The sequence below is a fragment of the Lynx canadensis genome, chromosome X (assembly GCF_007474595.2).
Source record: "Lynx canadensis isolate LIC74 chromosome X, mLynCan4.pri.v2, whole genome shotgun sequence".
Lineage (NCBI taxonomy): Eukaryota > Metazoa > Chordata > Mammalia > Carnivora > Felidae > Lynx > Lynx canadensis.
The window spans coordinates 111,367,119-111,385,392 of NC_044321.2; the positions used below are offsets into that span (position 1 = coordinate 111,367,119).

The 18,274-nt window shown below is 45.1% G+C and overlaps 1 protein-coding gene across 3 annotated transcripts in view; it reads right to left on the reverse strand.

Annotated features, from left to right (window-relative positions):
* Nucleotides 1-11,189: 11,189 nt before the first annotated feature.
* Nucleotides 11,190-18,274, reverse strand: part of FGF13 (fibroblast growth factor 13) — a 447,042-nt gene continuing 439,957 nt past the window's right edge. For all 3 annotated transcript variants that reach the window (XM_030305582.2, XM_030305584.2, XM_030305583.1), the window contains 2 exons: nt 13,699-13,897; nt 11,190-12,575 (listed from right to left, as the gene is read on the reverse strand). In XM_030305582.2, the coding sequence (XP_030161442.1) occupies nt 12,439-12,575; nt 13,699-13,897 (336 nt within the window). In that variant the 3' untranslated portion in view covers nt 11,190-12,438. The remainder of the gene's footprint in view (nt 12,576-13,698; nt 13,898-18,274) is intronic.

Genomic DNA, 18,274 nt, shown 5'->3' on the forward strand with positions numbered 1-18,274 from the left:
TCACGGGTCCTTACTCTATCATCCCAAGGGTCTCCCCTGAGTACATACTTTGAATAATCAGTCGCCAGAAGAAAATTTGCAAACCATGTATCTCCCAAAAGATTCATACCTAGAATATATAACAAACTTTTAAAACACAGTGGGAAATTTTTTTAAAATGAATTCCTCTCCCAGGGGAGTTTTTTTTTTTTTTTTTTTTTTTAATGTTTATTTAGAGAGAGAATGAACTCGAGAGCGGGGCGGAGAGAAAGGGAGACAGAGGATCTGCAGCAGGGCCCATGCAGCACAGAGCCCCACGTGGGGCTCGAACTGATAAACCGTGAGATCGTGTCCTGAGCCGAAGTTGGACACAATCCAGCGAGCCACCCAGGCGCTCCAAACCCAATGGTAAAATTTGTAAAAACCCAATAGAACATAGACAAAAGTCGTGAAAAGATATTTCACAAAACAGGATGTACTAATGGAAAATTAAAACACGAAAAATGTGCAACGTCATTAGAACTAGAGAAACGCAATGAAAACCACAATCATATATCACATGCCCCCGTGAGAATGGTTAAAACAAAATAAAACAGTGGCGACACCCAAAGCTGGTGAGGCTGCAGCGAAGTTGGATGACTGTGCACTGATGGTAGAAGCTGAGGTAATGCAGCCGTGACAAAAGTTTGCGCATCTCTTACCAAACTAAACGTGATTATGACGTGACGTGGCAATTGCATTCTTGTGCATTTATCCCAGAGAAATGAAGGCTAACGTCCACACAAAAGCTTGTACATGAATGTTCTTAGCAACTTTATTGGTAATAGGCAAAAAGTGGAAATGACACAAGGGTTGTTCACCAAGTAGGTGATTAGAGACACCGTGGCACTCCTATGCTAGGGAATACCGTGCGGCGATAAAAAGGAATGCACTCGATACATGCGAAAACCTGGATTCACTGATTTCAATAATTATGGGGTGATTTCAGTCATTGATTGATTATTATTATTATTATCCTTATTGATACATACAGCAACTTGGATGGATCTCAAGGGAATTTGACAGAAGGAGGAAAGCCGATCTGAGAGTGTTACGCGCTGTGTGATGGCATTTGTGTAACATCCTCGAAATAACAAAATTACAGAGATGGAGAACAGATTACTGGTTGCCGGCTTCTGTGGGTGGGGAGGGTGAGAGGGGTCTGGTGATATTGAAACAGCTCCCCATCATGACCACTGTGGTAGTTACACAAATCTGCGCATGTGATAAAACTACATGGAACCACACGCACCCGTGAGCACATTATAAAACGGATGAAATCTGAATATGAGCTGTGGATTGTACCAACGTCATTTTCCTTGTTTTAACATTGTACTATAGTTATATACACGTGTTAATATTGTCTTCTAGCTCTGTAAGGTGTTACTATGAACGAGGTAAAGGGCACATATGACTTCTCTGTACTCTTTGCGTCTTCTATGAATCTATAATTATTTCAAGATAAAAGTACGAAGCAATCAGAGAAGACGGTGCTTATTCTTACGACCGTGGTATTGCACTAAACTACATTCTTTTTTTATATTTCAATTTTTTATTTAAATTCCAGTTAACGTTTAAATTCCAGTTAATTGGTTTCAGGAGTAGAATTCAGTGATTCAACACTTACATACGACACCCAGCGCTCATCACAACTGCCCTCCAAAGTACCCATCACCCATTTAGCCCATTCCCCACCCATCCCCCTCCATCAACCCTCCATTTGTTCTCCATAGTTCAGAGTCTCTTCCAGTTTGCTTCCCTCTCTCTTTTTTTCTCTTCCCATAAGCTCATCTGTTTTGTTTCTTAAATTCCACATATGAATGCAATCATATGGTATTTGTCTTTCTCTGACTGACTTATTTCACTTAACATGATACACTCTAGGTCCAGCCACATCATGGCAAATGGCAAGATTTCATTCTTTTTGATGGCTGAGTAATATTCCATTGTATAACTATACCACATCTTCTTTATCAGTCAATGGACATTTGGGTTCTCTCCAGTTTGGCTATTGTTGATGCTGCTGCTATAAAACATTGGGCTGCATGTGCCCCTTCGAATTTGTACTTTGTATCCTTTGGGTAAATACCTCGTAGTGCAATTGCTGGATCATAGAGTAGTTCTTTTTTTTAACTTTTTGAGGAATCTACATACTGTTTTCCAGAGTGCACCAGTTTGCATTCCCAACAACGGTGTAAAAAGGTTCCCCTTTCGCCACATCCTCACCAACACCTGTTGTTTCTTGTGTTGTTAATTTTAGCCATTCTGACAGGTGTGAGAACATAGGGGAAGGGAAAAAAAGAGAGAGACAGCGATGCACTTAGCTACATTGTGATAGCTTTCTTCCTGTAGAGAGAAGAGGTGAGAAGAAGTCAGAACTAGTAATCACGAAATTGAAAAGAACCACAGCACATCCATTTGAGTGACCATCATGGCAGGGAGACAGGTTGTGAAGCATTATCTTCCGGTACCACAGAATAAAGAAGAAGGATAATGCAATAATGGGGAGAATTGAAAGAGTATAGGTTTGCTTATTTGTGTGTGTGTGTATGTGTACGTGTGTTTGTTATTAGATCTTTACCCTGTAAATGTCTAATAGTGAATTTCAAAATGATAGTCTTTCAACCTCACTAAGGGTAGTTTTAGATCTAGGACAGTCTCCCACTGTGTTTCTATTTTATTCTGCGTGAACATTTCTGGTTCTGAGAAAATGTAAAATCTTTGATGTATTCTTATGCTAGCAAAGCCAGGAAAGAAGGGGCAGATGAGTTTTCCTTAAAAAACCCTACTGCCCAAGGGTCTGAACTGACTCAGTTTCTGTAATTGGCGGCAGAAACCCTACTATTTGCTATGATGCTGCTAACTTATCAGAATGTGGTCCAACACATTGTAAATATTATATTAACTTCCAGTCAGTAGGGTAATTTATTTGTAGCCATCCGGTCTTCCTCATTAGACTATATTATTTTCCAGGACAAGGATATATTAATTTCATCCCTATATTCTGAGTGTCTACATGACCTTAGTAAGAATCCAATAAATGTTTGATAAGCAAATGACTGAGTGTGGCAGATGAGCTCATCAGTCTTGTAAGATATTTATTCCTTGGTCCCCAGTCTTTTTTTAAAAGAATTTTTTAAGTTTTTTTTTTTTTTTTTAATTTATGTGTGAGACAGGCAGAGACAGCATGAGCGGGGAGGGGCAGAGAGAGAGAGAGGGAGAGAGAGAGTTCCAAGCAGGCTCCACACCATCAGCGCAGAGCCCGACGCGGGGCTCGAACTCACAAAACCGTGAGGTCATGACCTGAGCCAAAACCCAGAGTCGGACGCTTCACGGAGCCCTCGGTCGACTGAGCCACCCAGGCTCCCCTCTGATGTCCATATTGATGAGTAAAGTCAAGAGAAAATTACGGATCGGCATCATTGCCCAAGTTATGGAGGATCTGAGGTTGTGACCCGCTACTTGCTCAGCGCCGAATCGCAAGTCACAGAATAACGAAGGGGACCGAAGTGGCTCTGGGAGATTGATCAATCAACAGCCCCAAGAATACTTGGAAAAGATAGGACCTATCAGTTAAATAATCAAAGTCTGAGCCGAAATTGTTATTGAAAGGCAAGAAATGTTAACGTAGCACAGCTATTAAATAATAGGAATGGGTTTTACTTCTGATCTGAGGTAACACTTTAAAGTTACACCTTGTAGTATCTGGAAAGGTTGAATTTTATGTGAGAATGACATTGTCAAAAGGCTCAAATACCTACTGGATCACACGTTTATTTATAAATATGGCTAGGAGGTGAGGTGGGAGAGTTGGAAAAAGACCATATGTAGACAAGCCTCCAAGTGGAAACCCAGAGGTTTAGAATTGATCGTATAGGGCACCTGGGGGCTCAGTGGGTTAAGTGTCTGCCTCTTGATGTCTCAGCTCAGGTCATGATCTCATGGTTGATGAGTTCAAGCCTCATGAAGTTTATTTATTAAATAAAATTTATTTATTTGTTTTTGAGAGAGAGAGAGAGAGAGCAAGTTGGGGAGGGGCACACGAAGGGAAAGAGAGAGAATCCTAAGCAGGCCCCACACTGCCAGCATGGAGCCCAATGCGGGGCTTGAACTCACGAACCGTGAGATCATGACCTGAGCTGAAATCTACAGTTGGACACTTCACCGACTAAGCCACCGAGGTACCCCAAATGAATACACTTAAAAAAAAAAAGAATTGGGGCGCCTGGGTGGCGCAGTCGGTTAAGCGTCCGACTTCAGCCAGGTCATGATCTCACAGTCCGTGAGTTCGAGCCCCGCGTCAGGCTCTGGGCTGATGGCTCGGGGCCTGGAGCCTGTTTCCGATTCTGTGTCTCCCTCTCTCTCTGCCCCTCCCCCGTTCATGCTCTGTCTCTCTCTGTCCCAAAAAAAAAAAAAAAAAAAAAAAGAATTGATCAGATGTTATTAAAGAAGGTTATCATATGGCCTAAAGGACTGTTAGAAAGATTATCTGCCCAGGATATGAAGGGGAAATAGTGGGAAACAGTAGCATTAATCCAGGTAGAATATTCCAGAGAAGGTAGCAGTAAGACCGGCAAAAGAAAAAAAAAAAAAAAAGGAAAACCAAGAGCAAATAAATACTTGGCAACCTTCAGTGATTGGCTGAGTATGGGAGACAAAGAGGCAATTCAAAGACCTTGTTTGAACGCGAACCTGGTAAGAATGATCTTACTCCTGATTTGGCCCAGCTTGGAGGAAAGCCTAATGAGTGCAATCATTTACTGAGGTGGAGAAACGTCTAAACTTCAGGGGAATGGATACGTGGGTTTGGGTTTGAATCAGACTCGGCTGGAAATGATCTGGAGATTCACTAATTAGCAATGATTAGTGGAAACATGAGGTGAGGTGACCCTTTTGAGGGGGTGGAAAAGTAGAAGGGCAGAAGGCTAGAGAGTGAGCCTTGAGGGACACCTCCAGCTACCAGCAGAGGACCTCGAATTTTCCAAAGCGATCTGGGAAAGAAGAACAAAGCCGAAGGAAGTATTACCCGACTCCAAGCCCTACTCCAAAGTTACGGTAATTTAGACACGTGGTATTGGCATGACCAAGAGGACGGATTCCAGAGTCTAGCCATAGGTTCACACATACACAGTGATTTGATTTCTGACAAAGACACCAAAGCAACCTGATGTGAGAAGAAAATTATTTTCGGCGAGCAAGGCTGGAGAAACTGGATATCCTCAATACCAAAAAACCACATAACCTCAACTACCGCCTCGCATCATACACAGAACTTAATCTGCGCTGGATCACGGCTATAAACATAAACGCTACGGACGGGGCAGAAAAATCAATAGTCAAAGAAGTTGGAACTTTTGACTTTATCAAAATGATAAACTGAATTCAAACTGGGAGAAAATATTCACAAATCCTATATCTGACAAAGAAATGGGTATCGAGATTATACAAAGGATCCCTAGAAATGAACAATAAAAAGACAATGCACTATAAGTGGGCAAATCAGGGGAGCCAGACACATCACAAGGGAAGATACACGAATGGCCAATAAGCACACGAAAATGTGCTTGCCATAACCAATTTTGGGGAACTGGAGATTAAAAGCACATGTGATACCACAACACACATACCAGAATAACTAAAATCAGAAGGACTGGCTACTCCGAATGTTGACAAGGATTTGGAACAACTGGAACTTTCATACACTCCCTAGTATTACTACTTTGGGAAAACTTTGAACGGTAGCTTTTTTAAAAAAAAAATTTTAATGTTTATTCTTGAGAGACAGAGAGTGTGAGCAGGCAAGGGGCAGAGAGAGAGGGAGACACAGAATCTGAAACAGGCTCCAGGCTCCGAGCTGTCAGCACAGAGCCTGACACGGGGCTCGAACTCACGGACCACGAGATCATGACCTGAGCTGAACTCGCTGTTTAACCAACTGAGCCACCCAGCTGCCGCACGAACAGTAGCTTATAAAATGAACCTTATACCTACCCTAGGGCACAGAAAACCTCCTCCTCAGTATTCACCTCAGACAAACGCGACTATATTTCCATGAAAACCTTGCCTAAGACTGTTTATCGCAGCTCTCTACCCACGACAGCTCAAATCTGGAAACAGCTCAGGTGTTGTCAACCAGAAAACGGATAAGGAAGCGAGGATATACCTTCATGTTGCGGAATACTACTCAGCAAGAAAAAGGGACAGACTTTGTGGCAACATGGATGGATCTCAAAAACATTTTCCTGAGCGAAAGAAGACTTCCGCAAAGAGCAAAGAGCACAACGTGGGATGATAATATTTGTAATAAGCACTAAAACAGAAACGAGCAATCTACTTTGAAAATAACTACAACACTGGTTGCCTGTATTGAGTGGCAAAGGGCTAAAGGCAATTTTCTGTGGTGACAGAAATGTTCTACATCTTGATAGGGGCTTGGGTTCGTTCCATTGTGCATGCATTCGGCCAAATGAATTGATACACTTAAGAGGATTTTACATTACCTTACTTGGAAACTGTAGCTCCCCTGACAAGAAAGGTACAAATATCACATGTGCATGCGTGTGTGTGTGTGTGTGTGTGTGTGAGAGAGAGAGAGAGAGAGAAAGAGAGACGGAGGGAGCGAGAGGGGCTATTTAAATCATTTTGGAAGTCTGGAAACTCCAAATAAACTGAACTCAAAGGAATACGAATCATTAAACTTCACATTTTGCATAGAGAGAATTTGTTTGAAGCAAGTTTCCCTTTCATCATCCCGCTGCCTGTTTTTCTTTTTCTGTATGATGGCACTGGCCAAACAACCCGTAATACTTGACAAATGCTTTTTAGATCAGGCAAAGAACCCGCTGTTCCACAGCAGAGAAGGAAGAATCAGGAGGCCAGTCTACCCTAGTCCAACGCACAAGGCTGTGAATCACACTTTGCTCATAGACTATTTCCTTGGGCTTTTGTCTACCGAAGAGACCAATGTACTCACTGGGCTTCTACGTAAGAGAGAGCAACTGTGTTTCGAAGACACTCCACGAATCCAGACCTACGCAGCTCACAGTCTCTTTCAGGCAATGAGACGATAACAGAACGAAACACGGTGGGGACTGTTCTTTTCCCAAACATCGTTCACGTAACAGGAACCGTGCCTTCCACTGTCAGGCTTCGCAAGGCTCATCAGTTTTCTGGGCACTTCGTGCTATTTCACGACTCTGTGTCTTTCCCTAGAATGGACTCTGGCCTAGGGCTGTCTACACTACCTTTCTGGCTATTGAATCGCTAGTCAACTTGTAAGACTCAACTAAAAAAATAACTCCTCTTTGAAACTTTCGGTTTCCCAAATCAACTTTGTCTCCCTCCATTGTGTTCTCCTGGCACCTTGATTATACTATAGCGTTTATCAAAACCTGACTACGTTTGGAATCTGTTTAGTATGCTAGCCTGAGAGTTTCTAGAAGGGAGAACCTGCGTATGGTTTCTAGTACAGATTATAGTCGCGTGATTTTATACTTAAAGCATGTGACTCCAAGGAAATGTGAAGATCTCTTTACTGAAACCTCCCTGAGAGCAGGTAGCAAGACTATTCAGCGTCCTGCTCCAACACACACACGCACGCACGCACACACACACACACACACACCCCATAGGGCAGTGTTTTGTGTGTATTTGGCATTCAGTATGTTGGTGAACATAATCATTATGTATTTTGAAATGTCCCCAAAGCCCGTGAACCCATGAAACTCAAGCACTGATCAAGCTGTAGTATATAGCCAGCCTTTGAGAATGAATTCTTTCTGCTTTTGCAATTTTGAAAGAAGAAAAAAATAACACTTGTGTAGTAAGCATCCAGTTTGTACAAGGGTATTAGTGACAGAGAGGTTTATGTATGGAAGGAACGTAGAAATGAAGAGTTCTTTCCAACTGGAGTACCGCTTTACTAATTCCAGTAAGTAAATAAAATTTCCCTGTTGCTAAACCCCAGAATATCTCTTTTTGTGCAAGACTGACTCAGTCTCAACCCATTTGTCCCTGCATGAATGCTTTATCCAGGCCTCGGTCACTTGCTCTCCAGCATTGACGGCTTAGAAGGTAATAAATATCCATCCACTGGGCCAACAGGCTGAGCCATTGACTTAAAGGAGCTGATCGTTTACTCATTCATCGCCCTTGTATATTTCTCTCATTCTAATTGTTAACACAATTGCAAACAAATCATTACAAGAGCAGGCAGACTTAGGGGGCAAAATGCGCAGACGTGAACATGTTGAGGGGACAGGCCTGGGCGATACTCTTCAGTGTATCGTAGTGTCGTAGCTGGTAGGACAGCTTCAGAGGCCAGGGAGGCCTGGCGTTTCAATGTCTGTCCCAGTCTCCCTGCTGGGTAGACCTATGTTCGTCCTCTCAGAGGATACGGCATCTCTGAGAGCTTTCAGGACACACATCTGCATGTTGTGTGCATGTGTGAAGTGACCGTATGAGAGAGAGAGAGAGAGAAAGAGAGAGAGAGGCAGCATTTGAAGCACAAACTAATAGAAAAGGAGAAATAGGGTTGCTATTTGGTTGGTTTAGAATTCTAATACTGCAAACCATCCATGTTGAGTGTTCTAGAAAGACTTCCTGCACAATGACAGAATTGCAGCTGTTACAACCCTCTTTAAGAATGCCCACATAGCATAAGAGACTGTTAAAAACTGAGAACAAACTGAGGGTTGATGGGGGGTGGGAGGGAGGGGAGGGTGGGTGAAGGGTATTGAGGAGGGCACCTTTTGGGATGAGCACTGGGTGTTGTATGGAAACCAATTTGTCAATAAATTTCATAAAAAAAAAAAAAAAAAAAAGAATGCCCACATAGAAACTGGAATACTCCCAAAATGATGCCATGTACTTTTCTGTGTTTTTTATTAGAGTAAATGTGATGAAGAAAATACCAGACACTTGTACTCATGTGATATTAGCAAAAGGGCTGGTTGATTTGGCAAAGATTATTGTTCTCTGTGCAACAAATTCAAACTAACATTTCAAAAGCAGCAGAGTGTGGAGGAGATTAAAAAGGTCCAGCATAGGGGGCGCCCGGCTGGCTCAGTCAGAAGAGCATGTGACTCTTGATCTCGGGGTGGTGAGTTCGAGCCCCACACGGGGTGGAGAGATTACTTGCATAAATAAAACTTAAAAAAAGAAAGTAAATAGAAAGGTCCAGGATGGTCTATGAAAGAGTAACACCCAAATGCTGTTTCTCGTAAGTTTGCATTTTTCTTTCTTGGTCATTTAGAGCTAAAAAGCAGCCCAGAATTGGAGACAGATCCTGGTGCATGTACTATCGCGTGTGGCATTTTCAACCCTCCGGGGCAAAAGTCACAAGGCAAGGTGACAGAATAAGCTGGTGAAAGGTATGCCAACCTGTCATTGTAAATACGGCTAATACTTTGGGTACTAGTGACCTGCCCTGGCTACAGTTCTCCACTGTTCTGTTTTGCCACCTCTCATCCACAGAATGGTTATAACCAGCTCGTTCAGATGGACAGATGATCCTGATAGATACTCATTTCCCCCCGCCGTGTGTTCATTTGGACAACGGACGCTTGAAAAATTCGGCATCAAGGAGCCGGAGTCTGTAACAGATTCTTCTGTGAACTTGAGTGGCTTAGGCCCGGGGCAACATACTGCCGAGGGAGGTGGGAAGGGGTCACTGCTCCCAACTGTTTGAGGGTTCCATGGCAGTGAGCATCGTGCTCCCTCCAGATACAAACGCAACTCCTGGAGGGGAAACGCTGCCATGTGTTTTGCTGTTATTTATTTGCTTTTTAATGTTTGTTTATTTGAGAGAGAGAGCGCGCGCAGGGGAGGGGCAGAGAGGAGACGCAAGCGGGCTCCCCTGCCCGCACAGAGCCCGGTGCGGGACTGGGACTCGAACTCACGAACCGCAAGATCACGATCTGAGCCCAAGTCAGACGCTTGACCGACTGAACCACCCGGGCGCCCCTGTTTGGCTTTGCAATAGTTACAAGTAACTTGAAGAAAGTGTTATTTTCCGTATTGTCCCCTGGGCTCAGTTCAATGCAGGGATTGGATACATACTCACAGATGGCAGGGGGGGGCGGGGACAGTATGAAATTGAGTGCTGTGCCATAGAGCAGGGGTCCTCAAACTGGGGTGGGCATCAGATTCAAGATTCCCAGGCCCGGCCTAAAACCACGGAAGCAGACTCACAGCACAGGTGACTCAGGTGCCCGTGACAGGCTTGAGCGGGGCCACTCTTCTCAGGGTCAGTATGTGCCCTGTGAGACTATGGCTCTGACGCTTCCTGGGTATTTCGGCCACGGTTTATTTACACCGGGCTTCCCCGAGGCACCAGTGTCCTGATTTGTTTATGGCCAGAGACGGTGATACTCTGCTCTAGGATTGAGAATTAGTTAAGATTTAATAAGGGGCGAGGGTTGAGTAGAATTGGTGTGATTCTACTCGTGGTACATAAGAAGGCTCCCGGGTCCCAGCTAGGCGGGCGGGCAGCCTCGCTTCCCGCGGGTGGGACTTCAGAGCTCACGCAGGATGAGGGCTTAAGAGGCAGTCACAGGGTGACTGGGCTGGGCTAGGGGCTCCTGCTGAATCTGGCCCAGACATCTCAGGAATGGGTAGCCACCCGCCTGGGGACCCAGTAACTCTATTTTGACGGATGTCCTGGCACGTCCCAGGCAGTTATGGTTTTACCTGTTCCTCCACGCTTTCCTTCACGTTATCGACTGTCCCCGAAGCATGCGTTGTCAGGCAACGGCAGCTTTGGGGAGCCAGTGTCAAGTCACGGACATTAAAAACGCTCCCATTTTCCCTCAGCCTTCAGAGGTAGGAAAGGACTGCAGAGATTTAGTCGTGTGCCTTCCCTCCACCGAGAGAAGTGGGCAACAGACAGGGGAACTGACCGCGTGAACGGCAGAGAAGATACCACAACACAGGTCTCGTTTGTACAATCCCATCACTGAGTGGGAATGAGAATTCTCTGTTCCAATCTGAAGTCTAAGTACAATGACCAGTACGACGGACACACTTTAAGGAGCGTTCGTGTTAATGTGAATCTCTAGACTGTAGACGATCAGGGGGCAGTGACCTTATATACAGAACTGAACGTTCAGCTCCGGTTTCTGTGACAGCTAATGACACGTAACAGACAATAAATGTACCCTGAGGGATTTTTCTTTGAATGAATATAAAGAGTTTATTCGGTGCGTATTTGGGTATACAACAACAAATATTAAACAACTTTTTTTTTCACTTTTTTTTTTGTGCACAGGACAGAAAACTGCCTGCACATGCTATGTCCACTTTAGGAACACAGATTTTAACATGCAACTCTATGCCAAGATTCCAACTTTCTTCCATGCAACAGATATGAAGATCTAAATGGAAACCTAGCTAAGTCTTAAACACTTTTCCAGAAGCAAGTATAAGTATATGTTGGTTAGGGGTAACCAGTCTTAACATTTCCTTGTACACAATATTCACATGCCAAATACAACAACAGCAGGACTCGTACATATACAGATAGGACGCTTCTTATCGTAACAACACAAAAGACGACATCACGGTTCCACAGTTCGTGTCTTTGTACGAGAAGCCACAACGATAGTTTGACATGATAACACAAATGGAATCAAGAGAAATCTACACTTGAGGATAATCTTTTTTTTTTTTTTAAGTAACCTTTACTGACTGGGGTTGACAATACAACTCAATTTCTATGCACAGAATACAGCACAAGAACTTGACCAGAATACACTACAAATCTAAAAAAAAAAAAAAAAATGGTAGAATCACAAGAACACTGTTACCTTGAGCCTGAGATGCCAATTCAGATTCAACCCTGAATTTGGTTGATTGGGATTAAGTGACAGAGTCAGTAGAACCATTGAATTTCAGAAATCATGGAGTCACAATATTACCAAGTAAAGAATACGTCTGAATCAAGCGTAGATGGAAAACATGAAGCCAGGAAAACAACACAGGTCACAAGAAGTTTTGTTTGCCCCTACGAAACATTTAAGCGCTTAATTTTGTTTTGCTTTGTTTTTGTTTTTGAAGAGCAATTGTGGTCTTTTACATTGTCTTGGTTGGAGAGCAAATTTTTATCAGCATTAGTGCTGTGAAATGTTTCTGGCTTTTCATCCCCAAAGCACAGGTGAGATCATGAGAAAATTGGGCAGGCCCTTCTCTCCAGGATTTAGTTCACTGCTCATGCTTGGCATTCTTTTGCACAAGCTCAATCGAAATTAGGGGGCTTCAGTATGGATGATCGAAAGGTTTAATGGCAGATAGACTAGTGAACTCTGCCTGTTTGTTTGGTAAACGTCATTGACAAAAGTGAACTTTTGGGCGAAGGACCTGCTAGAATTCAACAGCACCTGGAGGTAAGGTTCTGTTACAGAGCCCTTGTTTTGCCCTCACTGGCTACGTTGATTCGTTGTGGCTCATGGATTTGCCTCCGTTCAGCACGCCGGAGACACTTCTGCTCTTGGTTGGGGTTCCGCTTCCGGACCGGGAGAACTCCGTGAGATCGTGCAGTGACGGCTCCTTGTACATGGCCACTGGAAAGCACAGACAGATGGGAGTCAAAGGCCTTCGAACGCGCACCCCGCACTGGCCCTCAGCTTCTCTCCTGGTCACTAGGCTTCCATGCTTTCAGCCCAACACGGAAAACGCTGCCACCAAGGACTCAGCCGAGAACGGACTGGCTCAGCTTAAGCAAAATCTAGCGTTGGCACAGTGTGCAAGGAAGTCTAATGCCTCATTTCCATCCCTGATGGTTATATACATGAGAGGATTAACGAAAACTGCATTTAATAAAGCTCTTCGAAGGTTAAATATAATCTACAGCACGCTGTGCGAGCCAAATATTAAAATCGAACACACTTTAAAACACCGATTTCTATCATACTCGAGATGATACTCTCCGAGAGTCTAACTATTAGCGCAATTCTTAAATGCAAGAAACGCTACGTATTATTATTGTTGTTGTGCTGTATGGTTACATACACGACCATCCAGTTAGTAAAGAGGGGTGCTGGGATTTGAATCCAAGTCGTGTGGCTACAGAACGTACGCTGCTAAGCAGCGCTGAGCTCACCCGAGGGGACGGGCCGCCGCTACGCTCACCTCGGTTCTAACCCCAGGCCGGTGGCCTCTGGGAGGTCTTGCTCTGCTTTGCCCCCGGTTCCCTATCCCTTCCCTCCCACGTCTCGGCTACTTCTAACAGCCTCATCTTCCGCACCCCATTTCTATCCCTCGTTCTGTCCAATCTGCTGCTAACCTCCTACTAATGGCTGCGAGACAAACCCCACGAATGAAAACTGCCGGGACGGTATTGCCGGGCCCGGCAGAGGACCCAAGGAGCTTTCCGGTAAGTGCGCGTACATTTTAGCATCTGCGTTTCTGTCCAGGAACCGTTCTGGCGTCATTTGGGGCTCCTGGCGGTCCTGAGTTAGCGATCAGCTATGCCCACGTAAGTTAAGGTGCTACTATCTATAGATGTACTACGGGAAAATTAAAATCAGAAGATCAGGTGCTATTGTCGGTGCTTTTTTCATGTTTTTAAGTGTTACAGAAGGTCAGTCCGTTTCTGTATAGTTGCCTTCATGGGGAAGAATGACGTTCCACTTAGACAAGCATGAAGGACTGCCTCGTACACAGCTCCTATCATATCAGGTTTACCTTTGAGTGGTTTGGGCAGAAAGTGGGCTGCAGGCTTGTTCTTCTTCACGTGGTTTCCTTTCATGATCTCTCCTTCTTTGTTCAGACCCAGATACCACCCTCGGCCTGACTGCTGCTGACGATAGATCATCGACGAATAGGTCACGTAATAATTTTCAAACACCGACTCTTTGAATTTGCACTCAGGTGTAAAGTGTTCCTGCGAGAAAAGTAAATAAACCAAAGCTCAGTATTTATAGCTGTGGATTTCACGGAGAACCCTGTGGTATTGCCCTTCAGGAGTTTCGGACATACTTTGTTCAAGCTTGTACGACCGGTGCTCTATTTTAATAGCATAGACTATTACCACTGGAAACCCAGACTATATAGAACAGTTCACGTGATGCTTTGCAAAAAGCCCCAAGTGTAAGTGCTACTGATCAATGATTCGCTCTCTTTGTACTAAGATAATGGAAAAATTAGAACCAGCCACGTAACTGGAATACACTGGACAAATACAAGAGCTAAAGATCGAAAAGACAAGTATAAAGCTGTCACACGAGGCTTTGTTCCTGGCCATCGTCAGGATTAAATATGAGAAAATAAGCATTTGGTCCTTCTACTTAATTTTCAGAGATTGTCCACTTATTCTGTACCATCATTGTCAACTGCCCAAGGCTAAGAGCTGTGTTACAGTGTTTTATTACTGGCTGCCTATATTTCTAGAGGGATGCTACAAAGAAAGGCTACCTTTGGTTGGCTGTTAGGTAAACCAAATTGATTTGTCTCTTAATCATTGGACCTTGACTTAAAAATGAAAAGAAAATCCACCCCCCCCCCACCTCGTCCTTGCCTTACAGTAACATTTACAAGCAAATCAATAGGGAAGCAGGAATTTACAGTAATTCTACAAGCAGACACGAGAGAGCAGCCCAGGGGGCTGTGAACCCTGGAATGTGATTTCTGCCGTGTACCTGGCCATGTTTTCTTTGGATCTGCCCCCACAAATGAAAACGGACTGTTTCAGAAAAGAAAAAAAAAAACAACCTGAAAACCTTCGTTCACGTTTTGCAGATGTGGGCGTGTGCCATAAACAGCCACTAAAAACAGCCATTTGTAAGCCAAATGAAATGAGCATCAGATTCTCATCTCTCCGTAATCCACCGAGTGGTAGACATAGAAAACAATGGTAATTTGCTGAGATGTTCTCAGCAATAACTTCTGATAAAACCCTACCAAAAAACCTTGTAAAAAAATCATGCGCTAGAGCACGTGGGTGGCTCAGTCGGTTGGGCGTCCGACTTTGGCTCAGGTCACGATCTCACGATTCGTGGGCTCAAGCCCCACGTCGGGCTCTGTGCTGCCAGCTCGGAGCCCGGAGCCTGCTTCGGATTCTGTGTCTCCCTCTCTCTCTGCCCCTCCCCTGCTCACGCTCTGTTTCTCTCTCTCTCTCAAAAATAAATAAACATGAAAACACATTAAAAAAAATCGTGTGCTTTCTGGACACCAGCCTTTTCCGCACAATGCCTCCATGGTCCCACCTTCGTTCATTTTCAGATTAGATATCAGTCTAAGCAACGCACGCTGTCCGAGGGACAGAATCTGAAGTGCTCTGAGTCACTTCAGCAAAGAGGGACAAATTCCTCAAATGAGGCGGCCTTTCTCTGAAACAATAGAACGTTCTCTTCTCTTCTGGGAATCCACGAAATCTGGGTCACTCCGTCATCTCACCGATTCTCACCCAGTGCATGGATTAGAGAGTCCTCTCTGGGGGTTATTTCAGCCTGGGGGCACACTTGACAGGTCCTCTGAAGGTTCACACAAATTCAACCTGGTCAAGAAAAACGTATTTCCAAGGCAACTACTGCATGTAGGAGCCGAAGCGTTCTGTTCACGGGCGGTGAAACCCCCCCTCTGGAGGATTCTCCCAACGGTGGGATGCGACGTGCTCAGGCAGGTCCCGCAAAAGGGCTGCATTTAACGTCTTGTGTGATGGTCGCATTCATTCATTCACGTATACACGGTTTTCCGACGACCCCGCTGTATGCTTGGGTGACACAAAGAGTTCACAGGTAAATAAGGAGGGGCCTCAGGAAACTTGCAGTGTATTCGCAGGCGGGGTTTTAGGACAACAGAGGAAGCCCGCTTTCGTCCTCACTGGGGGCTGCAGAGGGGCAGCGTTCACAGAGAGGGTGTTATTTTAGCTGACCTTTGAAGGATGGGCAGGAATTCAGACCAGGAAAAGGGGAAGGACTTAAAACTCCGGGGGACCTTCAAGTTCATGCACAATCTCTCCCGTCCACGAGCTTCACCTTCCGTTTTCACTGCGACTGATCGAGCTGGCGCCCTCTGACCTCTCCACTGGCCTGCTGTCATAACCTCCGAACTGGTCTCTCCTCTTCTGCTAGCAGATTGCCCCCCCCCCCAAGCAAAGTTCCCTTCCTTGGGAACTGTTGATGGTGTCACCTGCCTTACAGCAAAACGAGCGGCTTGACATGGCATCTAAAATTCCCCAGGGGCACCTGGGTGGCTCAGTCGGTTGAGAGACGACTTCGGCTCAGGTCATGATCTCACAGTTGGTGGGTTCGAGCCCCCAGGTCGGGCTCTGTGCTGACGGCTCAGAACCTGGAGCCTGCTTTGGGTCCATGTCTCCCTCTTTCTCGGCCCCCCGCCCCGCTTGTGCCCTGTCTCTCTCTCTCAAAAATAAAATAAAAAACATTAAAAAAATTTTTAAAAATTTAAGATTTCCCACAAATCGTGGGGTGCCTGGGTGGCTCTGTCGGTGAAGCTTCCGCCTCTTGATTTCGGCTCAGGTCATGATCTCAAGCTTCATGAGATCGAGCCCCGCGTCGGGCTCTGCGCGGACGGCACGGAGCCTGCCTGGGATTGTCTCTCCCTCTCGCTCTCTGACCCTCTCCCGCTCACATTCTCCCTCTCCCTCTCTCTCTCAAAACTAAATAAAAGCTAAAAGAAATAAAAAATACAAATAAAATAAAATTCCCCACCATTCGGACTCACGTGTGCCTTTGTGCCTTTCCAGATGCCGCTCATTTCCTTCGCTTGGGATGTCATTCTTCTGTCTTTACCTACTGGCTTTCCTCTCATCCTCCAAGGCCTAGCTCAGCTATGACTGCCTCCGGAATCACAGAGGATCTCTTAAGAGAGATCCTCAGAGCTGATGACACGCGAAGTGGTGCTCCCTTAAGTCCTCCCTACACCTCTAGCTGGTCCCGTGACTCAGGCACATGCATGAGCGGCTCCAGATGGCAGGGAACTTGTCGTATTTTCTGAACCCACCTTCTACCCTCACGGCCGACCGGTCGGGCTGCCTCGCACACAGCAGACCGCTTACCTATCGCTCACGGGATTCGGATTTCAGAGATTCCGATTTAAGTCTCGGAAATTCCAGGATTCGGAAGTATCAACCAGTAAAAAAGTCGGCAGGGAACTTCCTTAATACCATATGGAATCAGCCGTCTGCAGAAGGAGGCTGTCATTGCACGGACAGATCCTGCACGCGCGATTTAGCATCTGTTAAGAATAACAGATACTACACAGATGCTGGCACCTACGACGTCAGGAGGCAGAACTTGGCGATTGTTACAACTATTGGAAAATGGCAAAAGGAAGGACTCAATGAGATGGATGCTCTGTCACGTCCTGGCAATTTCTTAGTCATCACCACTAAATTTGGACTCAAAAACTCAGTAGAGCGGGAAATGAGGCCAAAAAAAGAACGTGGAAGCAACCAAGGGACTGTTCTGTTCTGTGTGTGTGTCACTGTCATTTCATCCAGTGCTGGAATGAGTAGGCAGAAGACGCTTCGTTTTTATCCAGCGCGGAAAAACGCGAACATCCCACCCGACCCAGGAAGGGCTCGCAAAGGGAAGAGGGGTACGGCCGCGTCTCTGTCTCAGCAATGAGTCACATCAGTAACACGTACTGGATTTGACCCTATCAGGGAAGCCCTGTTCAGGGGATGCCGGGAAGACACAGGGCAAGGAATCAACGCCCTCTGATTGATCGGGAGATGATTAGCAGTGCTCTCAAAAAAGGTACTGTTGTAATCTAAGAAACAGAACAGACAAACATATGGGAACATGGCGGGGGGAGGTAAGAGAAGAGAGGGAAACAAACCAGACACTCTGAACGATAGAGAACAAACTGAGGGTTGATGGAGGGGTGTTGGGTGGGGGGATGGGCTAGACGGGTGACGGGCATTGAGGAGGGCACTTGTTGGGATGAGCACTGGGGGTTGTACGGAAGGGATGAACCACCGGGCTCTACTCCTGCAACCAACACTGCACTGGGTGTTGACTGATATTTAGATAAAAATTTGAAAAGAGAAAAAAATACAGAAAAAGGTACCCTAGTGGCCTTGAGCATCACTTTTCTGTATTTCACACGCATGAGATAAACGTCTGCCATCATCATAAATGAACGCTTTCAGGAGATGCCAAGCATTCCCTGCATAGTCGCTAAGAAGTTATCTGGCATGGGTACAAAAGAAAGGGTGCTTTCTTGTATCTTACAATGTTTTATGCATCGATTTCTCTTAAAAGTTGTTTCTCTCGCATATCTATGTATTTTTTTTTTC